General features: G+C 36.8%; 4 protein-coding genes across 4 annotated transcripts; 2 read left to right on the top strand and 2 right to left on the bottom strand.

Annotated features, from left to right (window-relative positions):
• Window positions 1-983: 983 nt before the first annotated feature.
• On the top strand, window positions 984-7,202 carry GCK72_007724 (uncharacterized protein; the record flags this gene model as incomplete). Its single annotated transcript, XM_053726402.1, has 10 exons — window positions 984-1,134; window positions 2,910-2,977; window positions 3,256-3,501; window positions 3,814-3,949; window positions 3,995-4,065; window positions 4,290-4,434; window positions 4,568-4,638; window positions 4,694-4,783; window positions 5,295-5,835; window positions 6,811-7,202. 10 exons carry the CDS (start codon window positions 984-986, stop codon window positions 7,200-7,202), a joined length of 1,911 nt encoding a protein of 636 aa, XP_053590596.1.
• A 2,740-nt stretch (window positions 7,203-9,942) lies between these two features.
• GCK72_007723 (uncharacterized protein) lies at window positions 9,943-10,694 on the top strand (the record flags this gene model as incomplete). The annotated part of the gene is made up of 3 exons (XM_003107198.2): window positions 9,943-10,003; window positions 10,046-10,146; window positions 10,299-10,694. The coding sequence occupies 3 exons, from the start codon at window positions 9,943-9,945 to the stop codon at window positions 10,692-10,694; spliced, it is 558 nt and encodes a 185-aa protein (XP_003107246.2).
• Window positions 10,695-10,837: 143 nt separating this feature from the next.
• Window positions 10,838-12,331, bottom strand: GCK72_007722 (uncharacterized protein; the record flags this gene model as incomplete). Its single annotated transcript, XM_053726401.1, has 3 exons — window positions 10,838-10,964; window positions 11,166-11,721; window positions 11,764-12,331. The coding sequence occupies 3 exons, from the start codon at window positions 12,329-12,331 to the stop codon at window positions 10,838-10,840; spliced, it is 1,251 nt and encodes a 416-aa protein (XP_053590595.1).
• A 2,957-nt stretch (window positions 12,332-15,288) lies between these two features.
• On the bottom strand, window positions 15,289-16,362 carry GCK72_007721 (uncharacterized protein; the record flags this gene model as incomplete). The annotated part of the gene is made up of 3 exons (XM_053726400.1): window positions 15,289-15,442; window positions 15,488-15,972; window positions 16,021-16,362. The coding sequence occupies 3 exons, from the start codon at window positions 16,360-16,362 to the stop codon at window positions 15,289-15,291; spliced, it is 981 nt and encodes a 326-aa protein (XP_053590594.1).
• Between the last annotated feature and the right edge of the window lie 1,194 nt (window positions 16,363-17,556).

Raw genomic sequence — 17,556 nt, 5'->3', positions numbered from 1 at the left:
ATCCTTGTCTTTCTGATGTAATTCGTCGTACAATATCTTGCGATCATTGAAAAAAAAACTCCACGTTGCGAATTTCTGTTTTTGCGAACTTCAAATAATCCTCGCTCAGTTCCATGATTGCTTTAACCATCTTTTCAAAGCTAGGATTTTTTGTAGTTTTAGTTTTATTAAGTTTGAAAAATTGAAACTAATCGATTCACATCGGTGAAAACTTATCGACATCTTGATCAAGATCCTTATCAGATCTCAATCGGAAGGTCATCGCTCTCATTTTTTAAAGAATTTTTCTCTTACTAGCAGGGGTGTGCGGAACGGAATTCGGAATTCCGAAAAATTCCGAAAATCGGCTCATTTTCGGAACGGAATTCCGATCGGAATATTCCGAAAAAAAAAATTCGGAACGAAATTCCGATCGGAATATTCCGAAAAAAACATTTCGGAATGAAATTCCGATCAGAACGTTCCGAAAAAAATTCGGAATGGATGAGAAAGTACTGTATTAAAGGCGCATGCGCACTTTTCATGACGGGTCTCGAACAGATTTTTTTCCGCAGTTTTATGGCGGTTTTTTTTTTAAATTTTCGTCTTTTCGCAGTGTTTTTTTAACAAAAAAACGGTTTTCAGCATTCGATATGGGTAAATGGGTCAGTCTGTTGAAAAAAAATTCCGAAAGTCCGAAAATCGGAATATTCCGACATTCCGAAAGTCCGAAAATCCGAAATTCGGACAATTCCGAAATTCCGAAATTCCGAAAGTCCGAAAATATGAAATTCGGACAATTCCGAGATTCCGAAATTCCGAAATTTTGAAACTCGGACATTTTTTAGTGTCCGAAATTCCGAAATTTTCTTGTCCGCACACCCCTGCTTACTAGATCTTGTAGTGATAACGATCTTGAAAATGATAGCAATCTCGCAAATTCATAATCAGACATCTATCAGTTTTGAATTTCCAGTTTCAATATTTTTTCTGACGTTTAAAGTATGAGTTTCTCCTATGAAGATGGAACCAAGTACTTGTTCACTCGGCCGTCAGATGATAAATTTATTGAAGGACTAAAAGAATTCTATGCGAAGAGACCTGTGGAGGAACAAGAAGCAGAAAATGAGCGTGCTGTGAAAGATTGCAAATTGTGTGAGTTTCTTTGTTTTACAAAATTAAAGGTTCATTTAGATCAAGTCTCATTTTTATCATAGAATAACATATGTACAGTACTGGCCATAAACAACTCCATTTTTGTAGTTGACAAATCGCACTACTTTGCACTGTAAATGAGTCGATTTGAGGGATAAATTACTTTGTCGCTTTGTAACTTTCTAGGGAGTGTCCGCACAAAAAAGTTGTCAACTACAAAAATGGAGTTCTACTTTTGATTTGTATATTCCATTAAAAATCTGCATGATGGGACAATCAGTATTACACAGTTTGGGCATTTCTGTGGCCGTGGAACATTCTAGAAATTCTCTCCGATAATATTTGTTTTTGAGGTTTTCGTCGTTTATTTTCTACCATTTCTGTAGTGTTCCTATCAATTTTTGTCGTTTGCTATCAAATTCATTGAAAGAAAACAACAAAAATGAGCAAAAATAGCGACAAAATTTGAAAAAAAATCAACATCGATATGAAAATGAACTCACAGACACACGTACATTATTCTAAGAAAAAAAAATCAGAGTTGACCTTAGTCCACCTTAAAACTGAAATTTCAGATTTTACAACGGAATCGTATAAAGAAGGAGAAAAGGACACCTATGGATATCACTACTGCTGCACGATGCACGAACAGTGTCCTCGTTTTTGCTGACGGTGAGCCAGATGACATGACTAGAAAAAAGTATACGTTTCATTTTCAGGACTGGGGAATTCTTGTCTTGATTCTCATAATTCTTCTGTGTCTTGCCGGTGCAGCTTCTGCCTTCTGGTTCTTTTACTACAAAAGAAAAATGGGCGGTCGTGAGGAAAATGACACGAGCAATAGCAGTTCCGTAGAAGAGCCCTAAGATTTTTGTACCATGAGTCAAGTGAGCCAAATTGATTGAATAAAAGATCAGCTATACAAGTTTCACGTTTACAACGAACGAATCAAAAAAAAATTTATATTTTGTAAGACATTCCAAATGGAGGTTCAAAACAAGCAAAGTAAACAATAATTAAGGTTTATCAATCATAATTATTTGAATATGACAGATTATGAAATGAAAGAATAAATAAATACATTCACCAATCAATAAGTTTTATCTGGTAAATTGGAATAATGTGGTGAAGGGGAAATAGATTCTGATGAATTTGAGGAACTTGGAGGACATGAATGCTGTGGGAGGAAGAGATTCTGAAAGTATCTTTCAGAAAAGTGAATAAATTCATTACTTCTTTTTTGACATCATCTTTGTTATCTCGCTAGTTTGTTTCATATCCTCACAATTTTGTTCGTAATAAATTTCCCGACTTACCTCCAAAAAAGGCAACAACAAGACTCCGAAATCCCGTCTCGTGCGTTCTTTAGCAAGAGATTAACTTTTTCTGTCTGTATCCCTCTTTTTTGTTATTTGTAATGAATTTCCATGATATTTTACTATTTCTGATGCTAACACCTTGTTAATTACCGTTAATTTCACCTAAAAATGCTCGAAAAGCAAAACTTTCGGCTGAGATTTTAGCTTGTCAATCAGTTTTCGCTTAAAACTTCCATTGTTATATAAATTCGAATGTTCACCGTGACGCATAAAATGTACCAATAGAGCGCGGCTGCATTGGCAGCTGTGGTCCCATCGTGTGACCTGCCTGGGAGGTGAGAATGCGCAAACAACCGCGACGCGACCGCAACGCGCTGGGCCTATGGGAAATATTGATTTGTCTTGTCATGTCTTCTGACCCTATGTCCTCCAGCCCTCCATTCCCCTTACTTTCAGCCAGTCATTCAGAGAATATTGGCCGAGACGCTGCTTCACCAATTATGCATTACCCAAACATTATTACGGTATGTAGACCAATACCACTTCATGTCACTCGAGCTACCGTAACTCTCTGATTTTCGTGATAAGACCCATGAAACTTATATTTTTGGAATCAGGAGCTCAAGACGGTTTGAATGAGTATAATCATGACATAAAAAGGAAATTTTTGATTTTTTTCCTAAATTTTCAAAACACACTTTCTTGACTCAAATTTTGCGTTGAAAACCAATTTTAAGTTCTAAAAACCCAAAAAAACCTCTTTCCGACTCCAAAAATGCCACCGATTTTACCCAATTTTCAGGTGGCAGATGCCTCTTCACTTCCCGAGGGCTCAAAGAATATTTCTCAAAGATCTGTCCTCCACGAAGTTTCATCAGAATCAAATCTTAACCAGTACATTGAAGAGCCAACTATATCAGAGCCCAGCTCCGTTGATGCCAACGATGAAATGGTGGTGGGAATTCCAGAGTCGCATCTAGCTTGTAAAATTTGTGGAGGCTATGCAAAAGGAACTAATTATGGAGTACTTACGTGCGAAGGTTGTAGGGTGAGTTAACGGAGTGCGAGGCTAAAAGTTTGAATTTGTTTGTCCAATAGAATTTTCATTGCGATATTCGAAATCAGGGCGCCAAGACGCGTTGAATGACTATAATCATGACTAGAATCCGATCAATTTGAATTTTTGAACCTCCATGCGCCTTTAAACTACAGTAACCCGGGCGGTTTCGTGGCGAGACTCAACGGACAGCGAATCTGGTCGACAGTATAGTCATTCGAAGCGTCTTGACGAGCTGAATTCGAATATCGGATTAAAAATCTGATTGCATCAAGTTTTGAGGTCGAAAACTGCTTATTTCAGACATTCTTCATTCAGTACATCCACATGAAAGAGGATTTGAAATGCCGAAGGAATAACAATTGTGTTATCGACAAGTTCATAACTAAAAAATGTGCAAAATGCAAAATCGAAAAGTGCTTAATGATGGGAATGGATCGTAAGTTTTTTTGACATAGCTTTTTATAGGTTTTTCATATTTTAGATAATCAGCGAAAGACAAAGAAAAAGTCAACTTGTAGTAAGAATGTGAGAACAATGTCTTCAGGTAACCAGGTAAGTTATGATCACGGTGCGCTTCTTACAACCGCGCTCTACCGAAACATCATTTCGGTAGAGCGCGTTTTATACTTTTTGTTTTACAGATTCAGGACAATCATCAATTTTGCAAAGTCTGTGGAGATACTGCCTCAAAAATTTTCTATGGAGTGTTAACGTGCGAAGGTTGCAGGGTATAACTGAAATTTCAATCACGTAAACATTAATTTTCAAATTTCCAGGTCTTCTTCCGTAGATACGCTGGAAAGGACGTGAAATTATTGTGCTACTCACGAGGAAATTGCAATTTACTCGAGAAATTTACGAAATGTCAAAAGTGCCGTATGAGAAAGTGTCTAGAAGTTGGAATGAACAGAAATGCACATGGTAAGTGGACACGCTTCTTACAACCGCGCTCTACCGAAACTGAAGAAAATAGTGTGCGATTTTTAAGTGCTCTTCGTTGAAGCACAGTTGTAAGAAGCTAGCCAAGCTAATATACTGAATATAATTTTTTTAGTTCAAAAACAAAATAATCAGAAAGAAGCCAAACTGAGAAACGAGCAAGTAATTGAATCGAAGTTCATAAAGGTATGAAAAAGCAGAATGCCCACTGTACAGTAATCCACTTATTTTTAATTTACAGGAAGTCAACAAAGTGGTCGAAATCTTTAAATTGAGTTGTACTTACAAGGAAGAGGTCATTGAGAATTTCGCGAAAATTAACTTTGATTTGGTACGTTTTTTTCATACAGTTTTTATTGTTAGATTATTTATTATTTTTTTTAGCAATTTTTTGAGAATCTGGTTAAAAATGGGTAAAATTTTGTAAAATTTCGAAGAAAAAAAAACGAAAGAAAATTGGTGGCCGAGCTTTGGGGTTTTCTAGGCCACCAATTTTAAAACTGGCTTGCCAGTAAATTCGAAACAATGGTTGAAAATGAGCTCCAAAAAATTGTTGGCCGAGTTTTGGGGACTTCTAGGCCGCTAGTTGGAAAAGTAAGGTCACCGATAGAAATGTCATGAAAATTACTTTTTTGAATGTTTTTACCTTAAAACCCAGGAAAACGGTGGTGGCTGAGTTTTTGGATTTTCTAGGCCATCGGCTGAGAAACTAGGCCATCAGGAAATTTTAAAAAATTGGTTGAAAATTAGTAAAACTTTGCAAAAATCCGTTAAAACAAGAACAACTTGGAATGGTTAGAAATTCTTGGATTTCATTAAATTTTTTGATTTTTCGATTTCAGACCCTCTTCAACGACCCACTGATTGATCGACTCAATGCGTGGCAAGCTTATGCTCCAATAATTGATTTCGAGAACCGTCAGAGTGGACTCTTTGCGAATCATCTGCCATTTATCAAAACTTTTGAAATAAGTGACAAGACTATTCTGTTCAAACGGAGTAGTTTTTTGATGTTTATACTCAGAAACATCACCAAGTTCAATTCTGATGGATTCATGCTTTCATCTAAAGGATCCATTCCATTCCAGACACTGGAAACTGTATATGGAGATCAAACAATTATAAATAAGATTGTTTTGGTGTCCTCAGAGTTCCAATCGATGCAGTTGACACATCAGGAACTATCACTATTCACCGCATTCATTTTTCTTCGTCCGTTTTCAAAAGAAGCTCAAGATTGGAAAATGTTCAAAGGATTCTCCACACTGAAGGCAGTCCGGAACTATTACAGATCACTGCTCTACCAACTATTGAAGAAGCGTGAGAACTCGATGAAAATGGTGACCGGTCTTGCTAAAATGAACTCAAAACTATATGAGATTAGTAAGTTTTGTTTTTACATAACACGGTCTCCCAAACAGCAAAAATAACTGTTTCATCATTTTTTTTTCACTGAAAATCCAGTATTCTCAACTTTTTAGTAGTCGCAATGGATGAAAAAAGATCCCATCCATCAGAAAATAAAATTCTCGTTCGAACTAGCTAAAAACATGAATATTGGTCAGAAATAGACATTTTTGATACAAAAAAACGGTTTTCAGAGAAATAAGAATTTCAGCCAATTCAGCTAATATTTTATTTTCTAAAAATTGTAACAGTTTCAGAGCTTTCAGAGAGGTACATTATGTGCAATTTTTGTTCGAAAATGTTTTTTGCCAAAAAAGTTACACACATTTTCCTGAAAATCGGTTTTTTTTTGTATCAAAAAAGTTATTTTCTGACCAAATTTCACATTTTCTGGCTCATAAAATAGGGAGTTTTATTTTCTACAATTCTGATGGATAGGACCTTTTTTCATATATTGCAACGCCTGGAAACTGAAAATACTGCGTTTCAAAGCAATACGTCAAAATCCCGCAGAGTTATGACGATTAGAGTGGCATGCTGAAAATCAGCGGGATATCGGAGCATCGTACTTCTCATGATTATATTTATTCAACGCTTCTTGACTCGCTTATTCCAAAAATATAAGTTTCATGGGTCTCAAACTGGGTTACGGTAGATTTAGTGAAATTTGGGGTTTTCGAAAATTTTCGAAAATCTGTAACTTTGTTATTTTCCGACAGATTTTGTTGATTTTAGACTCAAAATGTGTGGAATTTTTTGTGCTTACAATGGAAAATGGTATTGCATAAGTTCTTCCTCTCAAAGTGTTCACCTGCTTCCAGCTTCAGATTACTGTAGCTATCTCTAAAGGTGCATCAAAAGAAAATTGAATTACAACGTGAAAAAAATCGGCTTCTTGCAGTTCTTTTTCGCTTTTTGTGCATAAATCATTTTTGTACATACATATTTCAGATAAACTGCACAATGAGACAATTTCCTTCTTACAACTCAATTCCCAATTCATGAATTTACCTTCATCCTTGTGTGAAGTGTACGATATCAAAAAACAAGAAAGAAATTTGAATCAACTGGATGGAAATACTGCATATAATGCTGCAAAGACAAATTCTTTTGAAGAATCTGAAGAAATTGTGATTGCAAACAAACCAGAAGCACAAAACATGGAATGGGACAGTCTGGACCTTGATGATATTGAATTCGACAGTGCAGAATATGATCTGAGTGATGAGAACGAGGAGATCCAACTGGACAAGTACTTGCATTCAGACGAAGGTGATATCGAGTTTGAGAATGCACTGTGCGCTGCGGAACAGGAAAACAAGGATTTGGACAGCATAAGTTAAATTGGTTTCTGTTATTTTATATTTCAATGAATAAATATATTTTCTGTAACTTCTTATTCAAAATTTGGTTGATTAGCAAAACTTGAGATAAAAATAACAGGAGAATAGTCCAGAAGTAGATGATACTGTGAAAAAAAAAGAAGTTTCGACAAGGATTTTCAAAAAGCGGCTGAAACGCAAGTGCGGCAGGGATTGTGGGCGGAGCTCAAACTGCTAGCAATATTTTCAACGTTTTTTTCAACGTTTTCTTTTGTTTGGATATTTTCCTGTTTAATCTATTAAAATGGTTTGTTTGTCCTTAAATGCAATGTTGCTTGTTAAAAAACCAGCTATCCGGTTGCAGTTCAAGCTCCGCCCATAACTCCCTGCCGCACTTCAGTTTCAGCCCCCTGAGAATCCTTGTCGTCTTTTTCACAGTATCGTAACAAACATTTTTGGTTTGAAGATAGCGGAAAAGTTGGTTTATTTTCATTTCAGTTTCAGTGAAACATTTCGGAAAATAAGGTCTATTAGTCAGCTGGCCATCATAGGAGAAAACAAAAAAGAGAGTTGGTTAGAGAACAAGAGTAATGATAGAAAAAAGACAAATAAAATAAAAAGGAGGCGGGGGGGGGGGGTTGGGAAAAAAGTGTTTGCAGAAGGGAGACAGTGTTATCAATGATGCCGACCAGCTGAATGTTCACCACTATTTTCATTTTTTATCTTTTCTCAAAAGAATTTCTATTTTCCCGTCTTTTTCACACTTTTACTCACAATAATCTTCTAATTTTTCAGTTTAAATGAACTTTTTGTAGCCTCCCGGTCTATATGTTAAATTTTTCAGCAATTTAATTAACGGTGCCTTAGTTAATCTGATTTCATTTTTTTTGAAAATTGGCAAAAATATAGAATAAAATACGCTGAATCTGATAAGCTTTACCGTTCGTCCGTAAATGTTCTATAAAATGTTCTAATATTTCGCCCATTCACTGGAATTATGGCCTAAATGATATGTACATTATAGTTATGAAATTGTGTTAGTTTCGTTATTTCTTTGTTTACAAGGTGAAAGTTATTTACTTTCTACGTCTCTTCTATTTTTGATTCCCTTCATGATGACTCATATTTTTCTCAGCAAAACTTATGTATATCAAATTTTTTGCATGAATTTTTAAGACACATTTATGTATGCATGTTCCTGTTAAAAATAACGCTTTGACAACTATTGCAAGTGCGGCAGGGATTTGTGGGCGGAGCTAAAACTGTAACCGGATGAAATTTCCTCTGATTTTTAACGAGCAACATTGAATTTCGAGATATTAGGTTGATTCATAATTTTCTGCAATTTTCGTTCTTGCCGGTTGTCGTTTTGATTTCTCGGCACAGGAGTTGTTTTTCGATGTGGTTGTTTTATTGTCTGGCAGACCTACTTAAGTACTTGTTACACTTTCAAAGATTTATTTCTTGTTGATTTTCCCGCAGAGAACGGAGCTTTGATTTACACGCAACTTTTTGCGTTTTTGAAACGTTATTTTGTTTTCATTCGTTTCTGGTCTAAAAATCATGTCATTCAAAAGAAAGTTGCTGATGCTTGTTAACAAAGGTCTTTTTGGTTAAACGCAAATACATTTTGATTCAATAGATTCGAATCAAGAAACTTGGATCTGACTGAAAAAGTTCTTCTCTTTCAGCAGTCAGAGCTAGATTTGGAGTTATAGCAGGAAAGCGTAGAAGCGGATCTGTTTCAAACCACCCGTAGGTTGTCAACTTCATTAAGTGTGACTTATGTAACTGTAGTTCATGGATGGAAATTATTTATCGGAGTGAGAAAATTCGCCGTTACATACCACACGTTTTGAAACAACATGAGATAGCAGATCAAATGGACCTAAGTTGGTTGTTAGTACCTTTCCACCCAACATATGTATGGTCGGGCCTTTTTTTATTAGAAGTAAGTAGGGGAGTTGTTACTCTAACGATGTGAGAAAAGTACAATGTGTAGACAGAGATTTGCGAGCTCTGGATGTTCTCAAACCTGAAAAAGTGGTTTTTTGAATCGGGGGACTCAGTGCTTTTGGTGGAGTGGTGTGAACTCCTGAAAAAGGATAAGGAAGTAACATCAGATGTTCACGTTTCTGATTTGGATAAATTTAAAAATATGTGACTCCAGGACGGGGAGATATAACAAAACGAAGTTTTCAGTATGACAACACTTGTTCAAGTGTTGCGAAAGTATCCCACAACAAACTGCTGTCATCTGGCTGGATCATTATTTTTTATTCAACGTACTTATCCAACTTTCTTCTCTCTGATAACTAATTTTTTGTTGGACTCCAACGTCATTTAAACGGGAAAAATCCGAATAGAAAGGGGATATCAAAAAGAAGCAAGTTTCTTATTCAAATGATTTCAAATGGGTGCTCTACGCGGAGAAAATTAGTAAACTACCAAAATGTTGCCAGAAGACCATCGATGCTGATAAACAATATTTTGAATTATAGAAATCTTTCTGGATTCGAAAAAATAGAAGCAAAGTTTTATCCAACAATTGCAGAAAATTATGAATCAACCTAATAATATTGTATTTTAACTGATTAAACATAAAAAAATGCAATTTTTCAGCAAAAAACGTTAAAAACATCGATTAAAATTCGAGTTTATATTGAAATTCTGCGCCGCTTGGACTTTAAGCTCCTCCCACAAATCCCAGCCGCACTTGCGTTTCAGCCCGCGAAATTATTGAAACTGTAGTTTTACAGCTATGAGCTACAACGATGATCGACAAGAAGATTATCTAAAAGAGTATATAAAGAAGCAAACAGGTAATATAAATTAAGAGACATTTATAAACATAACCATTTCAGATGAAACACAATGTGATATTTGCTTTGAACTCATTACAAATAACGAATTTTTGAAGCACTTGGAAGATTGTGCAGAGATGAATAAAGTCAGTGGAATGAAGGTTAGTTAGTTATCAGATCGGCACAGTTCTTACAACTGCGCTCCACCGAAATGTCCTTGTCTCTTTTTCTATGAGTCTCTCAATTTCGCTTCTTCGATTTCGGTAGAGCGCGGTTGTAAGAAGCTTGTCGAGCTAATATTTATTGAGTTCAGAAAAAGGCAATCTTCTACCGATTCATGTCTTCTGAGTACTCTATCAATCAGCAATTTTCCGCTTTACGAGAAAAATTGGAGCTGGAGATCATGACCTCCGATTTCGAGAGCGTTTTCAAACAAGAAGGAGAAACAATTGTTGGAAAGACTATGGCTCATTTCGGGAGTTATCTCTATTTGGAGAAGCAATTGGGTCTTGAAGAGATCGAGAAACGATACGAAGAGTCAGACAAATTGGAAGAAGAGAAATCAAAGTTTTTTAATGAGAGAAGCGCAGAAAATCTAGAAGAGTACCGCCTCAAGAAGAAAAGTGTAAAAGAGGAACTTCAAAATCAATTGAAACGAATGATGGAGTATGTTATGAAGAAAAAGGATACAACACATTTAACTTTATGACAAAGCAGCTCAAGGCATAAATAAAGGATAACATTTTTCTGATTAGAATAATATAAAATAAAAACTAAAACTTTGACTTAAATAATAACAATTAATTTTGACAGTAATTAAACCTGCGATTACAGACTAAAAAGAGAAAAAAATTATGCCAGATTTGTTGGAACCACCTCGATTTTCAGCTTCAATGATGCCAACTCATAATCATTTGTTCCGTAGGAAATTTGAATCATTCTTCCTTGACTATCCACTTTCATTGGTACTGTGAGACATCTAGAAAAAGGAAAAACTCATTTCTTAAATTGCTCAAAACTTTCTTCTGAGGTCAAAACTTATTTATCGTCTACTGTAACAACGCCCACGACGTCTCTCTTGATTCTATCCAATATCTGTCTTATTCTTGAATTCTTATTCATTCCAAACGAGAAACATGTCCCAATTTCTTTACCGTTTTCAGACCAGTTTCCTATCAACCGCACATAGTCGTCTTCCGAGAAGAACTTGTCGTCCAATATTTTATGAACTATTTTGTTATTGAGACTTGTGAACAAATTAAACCAGTTCACTCTTCTAACAGAACGTTTTGATTCTCCTATAACTAGTTTTTGAGCTGTCTTCACTACTTCGTGATCGTAATTCTGATGCCCTTCATGATTTTGAAATGTCTGAAGCACGGCCAATGGGAAGCTTGTTTCTTCGATGATCGGCTTGATTGATTCGTATATTTTTGTAATGTTCCCGTTGATTTGAAGTTCTTGAATGTAGAATTTCACTCCGACTGGTAGCCGGAATATTTCGCAAAACTTTTGTTCCAAAGATCCTGTTTTTATGGCACAAGGGCGGTTACCGAATATAATGAATGCGAGTCGCGTTTGGGCTTCGTAGACCTTCATATTATAGGGAAGACGGTGAACTTGATCAATGCCCTTGCCGTTTATCGAAATTTGAATGAGTGGAGTGTACGGTAGAGGAATATTATCACGACGGCGATAGAACGGAGTTAGTGACTCTTTCAACAATTTGATACCGCCTGAACACACATCCATAGCAGTTTTCAGAGTGAGTCATGCACATGGATGAGTTTTGTTCTCAGCAACAAACTGCAAAGGATCGAGACGGTCATTAAGGAGATTCAAGTGCTCCCCATTTATCTTATTCTTATTTTCCTCATCAGGTTCAGAATAAGCAAGCTGAAGAATTGCACTTTGAAATTTCAGTAAACACCCTTCCTCTTCTTTCAACTCGTTTTCCAACTCCAGCATTTGTGTTTCGTCATCCCTATCATCCTCTACGTCTAGTCCTGGTCGCCCAATCAATAAGTCACCGGGTAGTACTGTCCGGCGCCCCGATCTTTTCACAAAACCAAATTCATCTATGTCATCTTCAAAATGTCCATACATATTCTGATAGTGAACACCCTCGGGTACATAGATCTCAAAGTACAAGCTCACTCTGTATTCAACTTGATTGACTACAAAATGATTGTTGTCGTCCAGTTTGATGGTGTTGATTTTCAACGGAACTGCCTTCTCGGTCTGGCGAATGGAAGGGATTCTGGAGGCTAGTTGAAACCTTTTATTAGCTTCTATATGCTGTAGCACAATCCTCAGGCTATCGTATGCAAATGGTTTTGACACCATGGTTTTTTTCCAATAACCTTAAAATTTTAAAATGAAAAGAAAGTGAAAAACAATTATCAAGGAATACAGAGAGAAAGTAGATAATCACCAGTCGGTTAACGCAGCCTAACGGCTGCTCAACCTCCTTCTCTACACCACCCTTCTGGGTGTTACAGCGCCTGCGGCGCTTCTTAAATGGTTCAAACTATCGAGGTCTCAGAATTTTCTCCTTCTCCTGAATCGTATTAATTTTTTTCACTTGTCGGTAGTTTTTGTTAGCTAAACAGCCCGTTCCGGTAGAGAGCAATTAAAACATCTCTGCTTTTCTGATACGATTTCGACAAATTTACTCGGTGACTTTTCTATCCTGAGGAAAAATGGATTTCAATATGAGCAGTTTTCAATTCACTAATCGAAACTGTATTCATTTTTTCTGCTTTATCTAACACTATTTCAAAAGAACAGGAACTTTTAACTCTCCTTTCTCCCTCCTCAAGAGGCGAGTCATCTTTCAAATATTAATGTCAAACTTCGGCGACAATGCTGTCTCCCTTCTCTGAATATGGCAGCCTGAGACCATGTTTTAACAAATCCTCATCCTAGAAATTATTACCTTTTGAAGGTAACTGATCAACGACAAAGTTACTTATTCACAAATCACCACCACTCTTTGAGTAGTGTTTTTTCATTCAATTTATTTCTATTAAACTTCTGACTGTTGCAACTTCTTCAATGATGGAGACGTCCGAAGTCTCAGAATGAATGGTACTAAACACAGCAAATGACTTTTTTGGCTTCAGACTGAGAAAGCCTTACCAACTCTTTTACTGAAGCTTAGAAATTTGGAAATTGTCCTATTCACATCTTTAAAAAATTAACCTAAAGTACTACTTTTAAGTTTTTGACTGATCGGCAGCGATGCCGCCTCCCTCCCCAAAATTTTTCAAGATTGTTTCTCATATACACGGAAATCTTCTCTTCAGTCTGGTTTGATCTGAACTGTTCTGCTTTCTGATATTTTTTTTTCTCTGAAAGACTTCAAAGCTATTCTACATATTTCTAAGTGTGAAAGTTAGACAGCCAGTAAAAATTGAGTACAGTCATGGCCATAAATCGAACAACTTTGACCGTTTCTCAGTTAAAAATGTCCAACTTTGAAAGGGTGTCAAGAAAAGAGACTCTATTCCAGTTTAGATGTCTTTTGAAAACTCGAACGTCCCTTAAAACACTTAAACGTCCTTTAAAACACTTAAACGTTCTTTGGGGTCCCAAAAATGCTCAGAAATGTTTAGACGTCCCAAAACCGTTTAGATGTCCCTTAAAATCCCAAAATTGTATTTAACCAATTAGTCGTTCAAAAAATATTTGGACGTCGCTTAAACTTTCAAAACCAAGAGCTTGCTGTGGCACCTGGAAGTAGTGATTGCCTAAAAACAAAAACGTCCTTGAATCTTGACATGATAATGGCTCAGCACCCGGGAAGTAGTGGATTCCTTAACACAGAGACATCAACCATCTAGCTTAAAGTTATGGAAAAAGTGCAAGCAAGCATCAGTGTGTCTATGTTTTAAGGAAACCACGTCTAAACATTTCATGGAACTTTTAAACGTTTTTGGGACGTCTAAATGTTTTTTGGGACGTTTGAACACTTGAAAGGACGTCTTAACTTTTGGAAAAAATTTAGGACATGACAGGGCGTTTAAGTGTTTTAAGGGACGTCTTAGTGTTTCATGGAACGTTCGAGTTTTTAAAGGATATCTAACCTTGAATAGAGCCAAAAAAATTGTTTTAAACCCACGCATTTTTCCTGACAATTTAAAGAAATGAATTTATTCGAAGAATGAAATGTTTCCATAACTATTTTTCCCGTGAACTCCTATTTACCTATTTCGAAAATTAAAGGCAATGAAAGGCTTGAAAACCACATTTTTTCACGTAGTGACCTGGTTTCGAACTATTCTAACTAAAAAAAAATGACGGGCATCATCCGGGGAAAATTTCCAAGCGATCTGTGTAAGTTTCATTAAAAACGGTTCAGTACAGAGGGCGCTAGAGTCGGCGACAGACGGACAGACAAACGGATCTGCTGAATATTATTAGTAAAGATAATAAAAACAGAAAGAAATCTCAAGAACCGCTGCTTATGGGAATGCAGTAGGACACAGGAAGGAAAATGAAGGGATGTAGATGGAGGAAGCAGTCATTCAGATGAGATGTCACGATACCAAGACCCTTTGTTCGAACGGAGAGATAGGATGGGCAGACAGAAGGCCAGATGGATAATCTGTTAGACAATAGTGGACAACTCATTAGCACCATTCAATCCATCATGACGTATGTAGATACTGTGAAGTGGGATCGCTCCAGAACCCCATCTGAATGCTCAAACTTCACTTGATTCCTCGGGCTTATTTAAAGTGAAGTAGTGCTGATTATATGTGCATGTATATATGGGTTTATGTATATAGAGATTATATAAGAGAATAATATGAGTGAGTAATAAGATGCAATGAATAAGGGGAGTAAGGCTTCAGTTAGACTAACTGAAGAGAGGCGACGCCCTTCCCTTGGTGAAAAGGGGCGGAGGCAGTCCTCTCCGACTCTACCTCTTTGTGTTGATCCGCACAGAAAAGAGAGGTTAGAGAAAAGGAGGGAGACAGACATTAATTTATGAGATTATCGGCTCCGCAAAACCATTGGAGCTGTGCGAACGGCAAAACAGAACACAACTATTAAATGAATTCCGTTTATTGATCAAAAAATTTGAGACACAAGAAGGGGAAAAGATCTACGACTGGAGTGACGGAGCCAAATGTCAGGTGAAAATCTTTATTATAAAGTTTCGTCGAGTATTTGTAGATGGGGGGGGGGCGGGAAAGGAGAACAGAAATCAAGAACAAAATAAGGTAAAAAGGGACAAAATCCGTAATCAACGGACCGCAACATGGCGAGAAAGTAATGCAATCGCAGATTCATATTCAATTACGAAGCGTCTCAACACGTGGTTGAACTTCCATTTCCAATGTATATCTAAATGAAGCGTAGTTCCTGGTTGGATTAAAACTGAAATAGATTAGAACTTCCGAATGATTGTTGATTCGTAAAATGAAACATTCTTGATACTTGGTAACTCTGAAAAAAAAAGAAAATATTGCATGCAATTTATCTTTCACGTACTTGCTTGCCTGCAATTGCCCGTTTTCGAAGTCGTCGTCTGCTTTCATCATTTCCATGACCTCTTCAAGTCCTGCCTCCCAAATAATGAACGTATAATGTGCTCCAACACTTGGCTGTGCAACTTTCAAATTTTTTGCAATAAGTATGTAATTTAGTTTATCAAATCTCGATTGTGAAAATTTCATCCTACGATACGGAAGTTCTGCACTCCAATCGGGGAGCCCATCAACTCCCACGGTACCAATTGAGCTGAGGATTTCGCTATCCCGGTTTTCGAGTTTTTCTACTGTAATAGATTCCAAGGAACTCCAATGTGGAGCTAACAGAGGTCGAATAATTGATATACCATTTCTGTTATTTCTAACAAAAAGATGTTGCACCTCCAGATCCAGACAAGTCGGAAGTCTCAGATATTTACTTCTACAGCTCAGGTGAAGATTCTTGATTTTTATTGGGCCACCTTTTTGTCTCCCACCCAGAAATTTCTGGATTAAATACTTGATCGCAATAGACAAGTTTTGGTTATACCTGACCTTTTCTATAATTATATCGTATCCTAAACGATAAAATTTTGTGAGATGAATGAAATGAGTGTATGGCGATTCGACGTTATTTTTTTTCATTTCCAAGTCTTTGAGATCCGTGTTAGCCAGGATATCTTGACTAGTTGGAGGAAGCGCCACAATTCGGCGAAGTTCTTCTTCAGTCCTTAGTCTATTTGCGTTGTTACCGAAATCCAAATCTCCTGGTGTTGCAACGAACGGTATAACTTGAATTCCATATTCATCAACATCATAGTTCGTAGTGTAAATGATACCACGAACTTTGAAAGGTTGAAGTCCATCCACTCCTTTTATGTATCTCATGACCTCCATTCTATGAGAAAATGAATACTTCTTTAATGAGATGCCTTACTCTGATATCTCAAGATTTTCCAATCTCATGGGAGTGGCTTTCTCTGCGTTCCTGATAGCTGGCAATTTCACGGATAAGAGAACTCTGGAAAACGAATATATTGGAAAATACTCAGAATTGCCACTTACCGTAAATTGGGATCCATGTTCTCAATGACTACTTTCAAGCTAGCATAGGATAGTGGTTTTGGCTTGGACATTACACTAGAATAGAAAGAATGAAGAATAAAGGAGAAGAAAGAAAAAGATGCGTAATGAGTGAAATTAGAAGAAAAGGGAATGAGTGCCCTGCGCAGATGGGCCTAGTCTGTCGTACAGCAATTGACTATAAAGAAGAAGAGAGAAAAAGACGCGTTGAGTCAATAATAGAAAGAGATGTGATTGAGTGTCCCTGCGTAGATGGACGTAGTCTGTCGTAACGTTTTCACGCAAACAAAGTCCAAGTAAATTACAACAGATGTCAATGAGAAGAGGTTCTATTTGTTCTAAAAAAATTGTAAAAAATTGTTTTTGACCCTGTCATTAATTGATCTGAAACTAATAGCTGTATAAAAAAGAAACGGACTCTGAATATTTTCTAGATTTCTATTATGAAAGACAAATGCAGTTTCTATGTAGAAGTTATGGATATTTTGTGTGTATGTAGAAGTTCACCTTGGATGTAGAAGAGGGATGAGTATGTGCAAAATAATTAGAAAGGTTGGCCTACGCAGTCACTCAGATGGGTTGTCACGATACGAAAAGAGAGTGTGTTTAATAAGAGGCCCTTTGTTCGAATGGAGAAATTTGATGGGCTGACAGCAGGCCAGATGGATAATCTGTTAGACAATAGTGAACAACTCATTAGCACCTTTGAATCCATCATGACGAAGATCCAGTCGACAGACCAGGACAGAGTCATAAATCAGAAAGAGCCACTGTATGCGCTGTAGAAACACGGCTCCGCAAAACCATCGGATAAGCAGTGCAAACGTCAAATCTGTACACAACTTTTCAATGAATTCCGTTTATTGATCGAAGAGTTTGAGACACAAGAAGGGGAAAACCCAGGGAGAGGAGTGAGGCCGAAATCCTTGAAATTCTCCTTCCTGACAGATGAAAACCTTCATCGTCGAGTATTTTTAGATGTTTGTAGATTGCCTTAGGAAAATAAAA

Source organism: Caenorhabditis remanei, chromosome II (genome assembly GCF_010183535.1).
Source record: "Caenorhabditis remanei strain PX506 chromosome II, whole genome shotgun sequence".
Taxonomy (NCBI): domain Eukaryota; kingdom Metazoa; phylum Nematoda; class Chromadorea; order Rhabditida; family Rhabditidae; genus Caenorhabditis; species Caenorhabditis remanei.
Note: the sequence above shows the minus strand (reverse complement) of the source record. Positions and strands in the feature narration are given on the sequence as shown.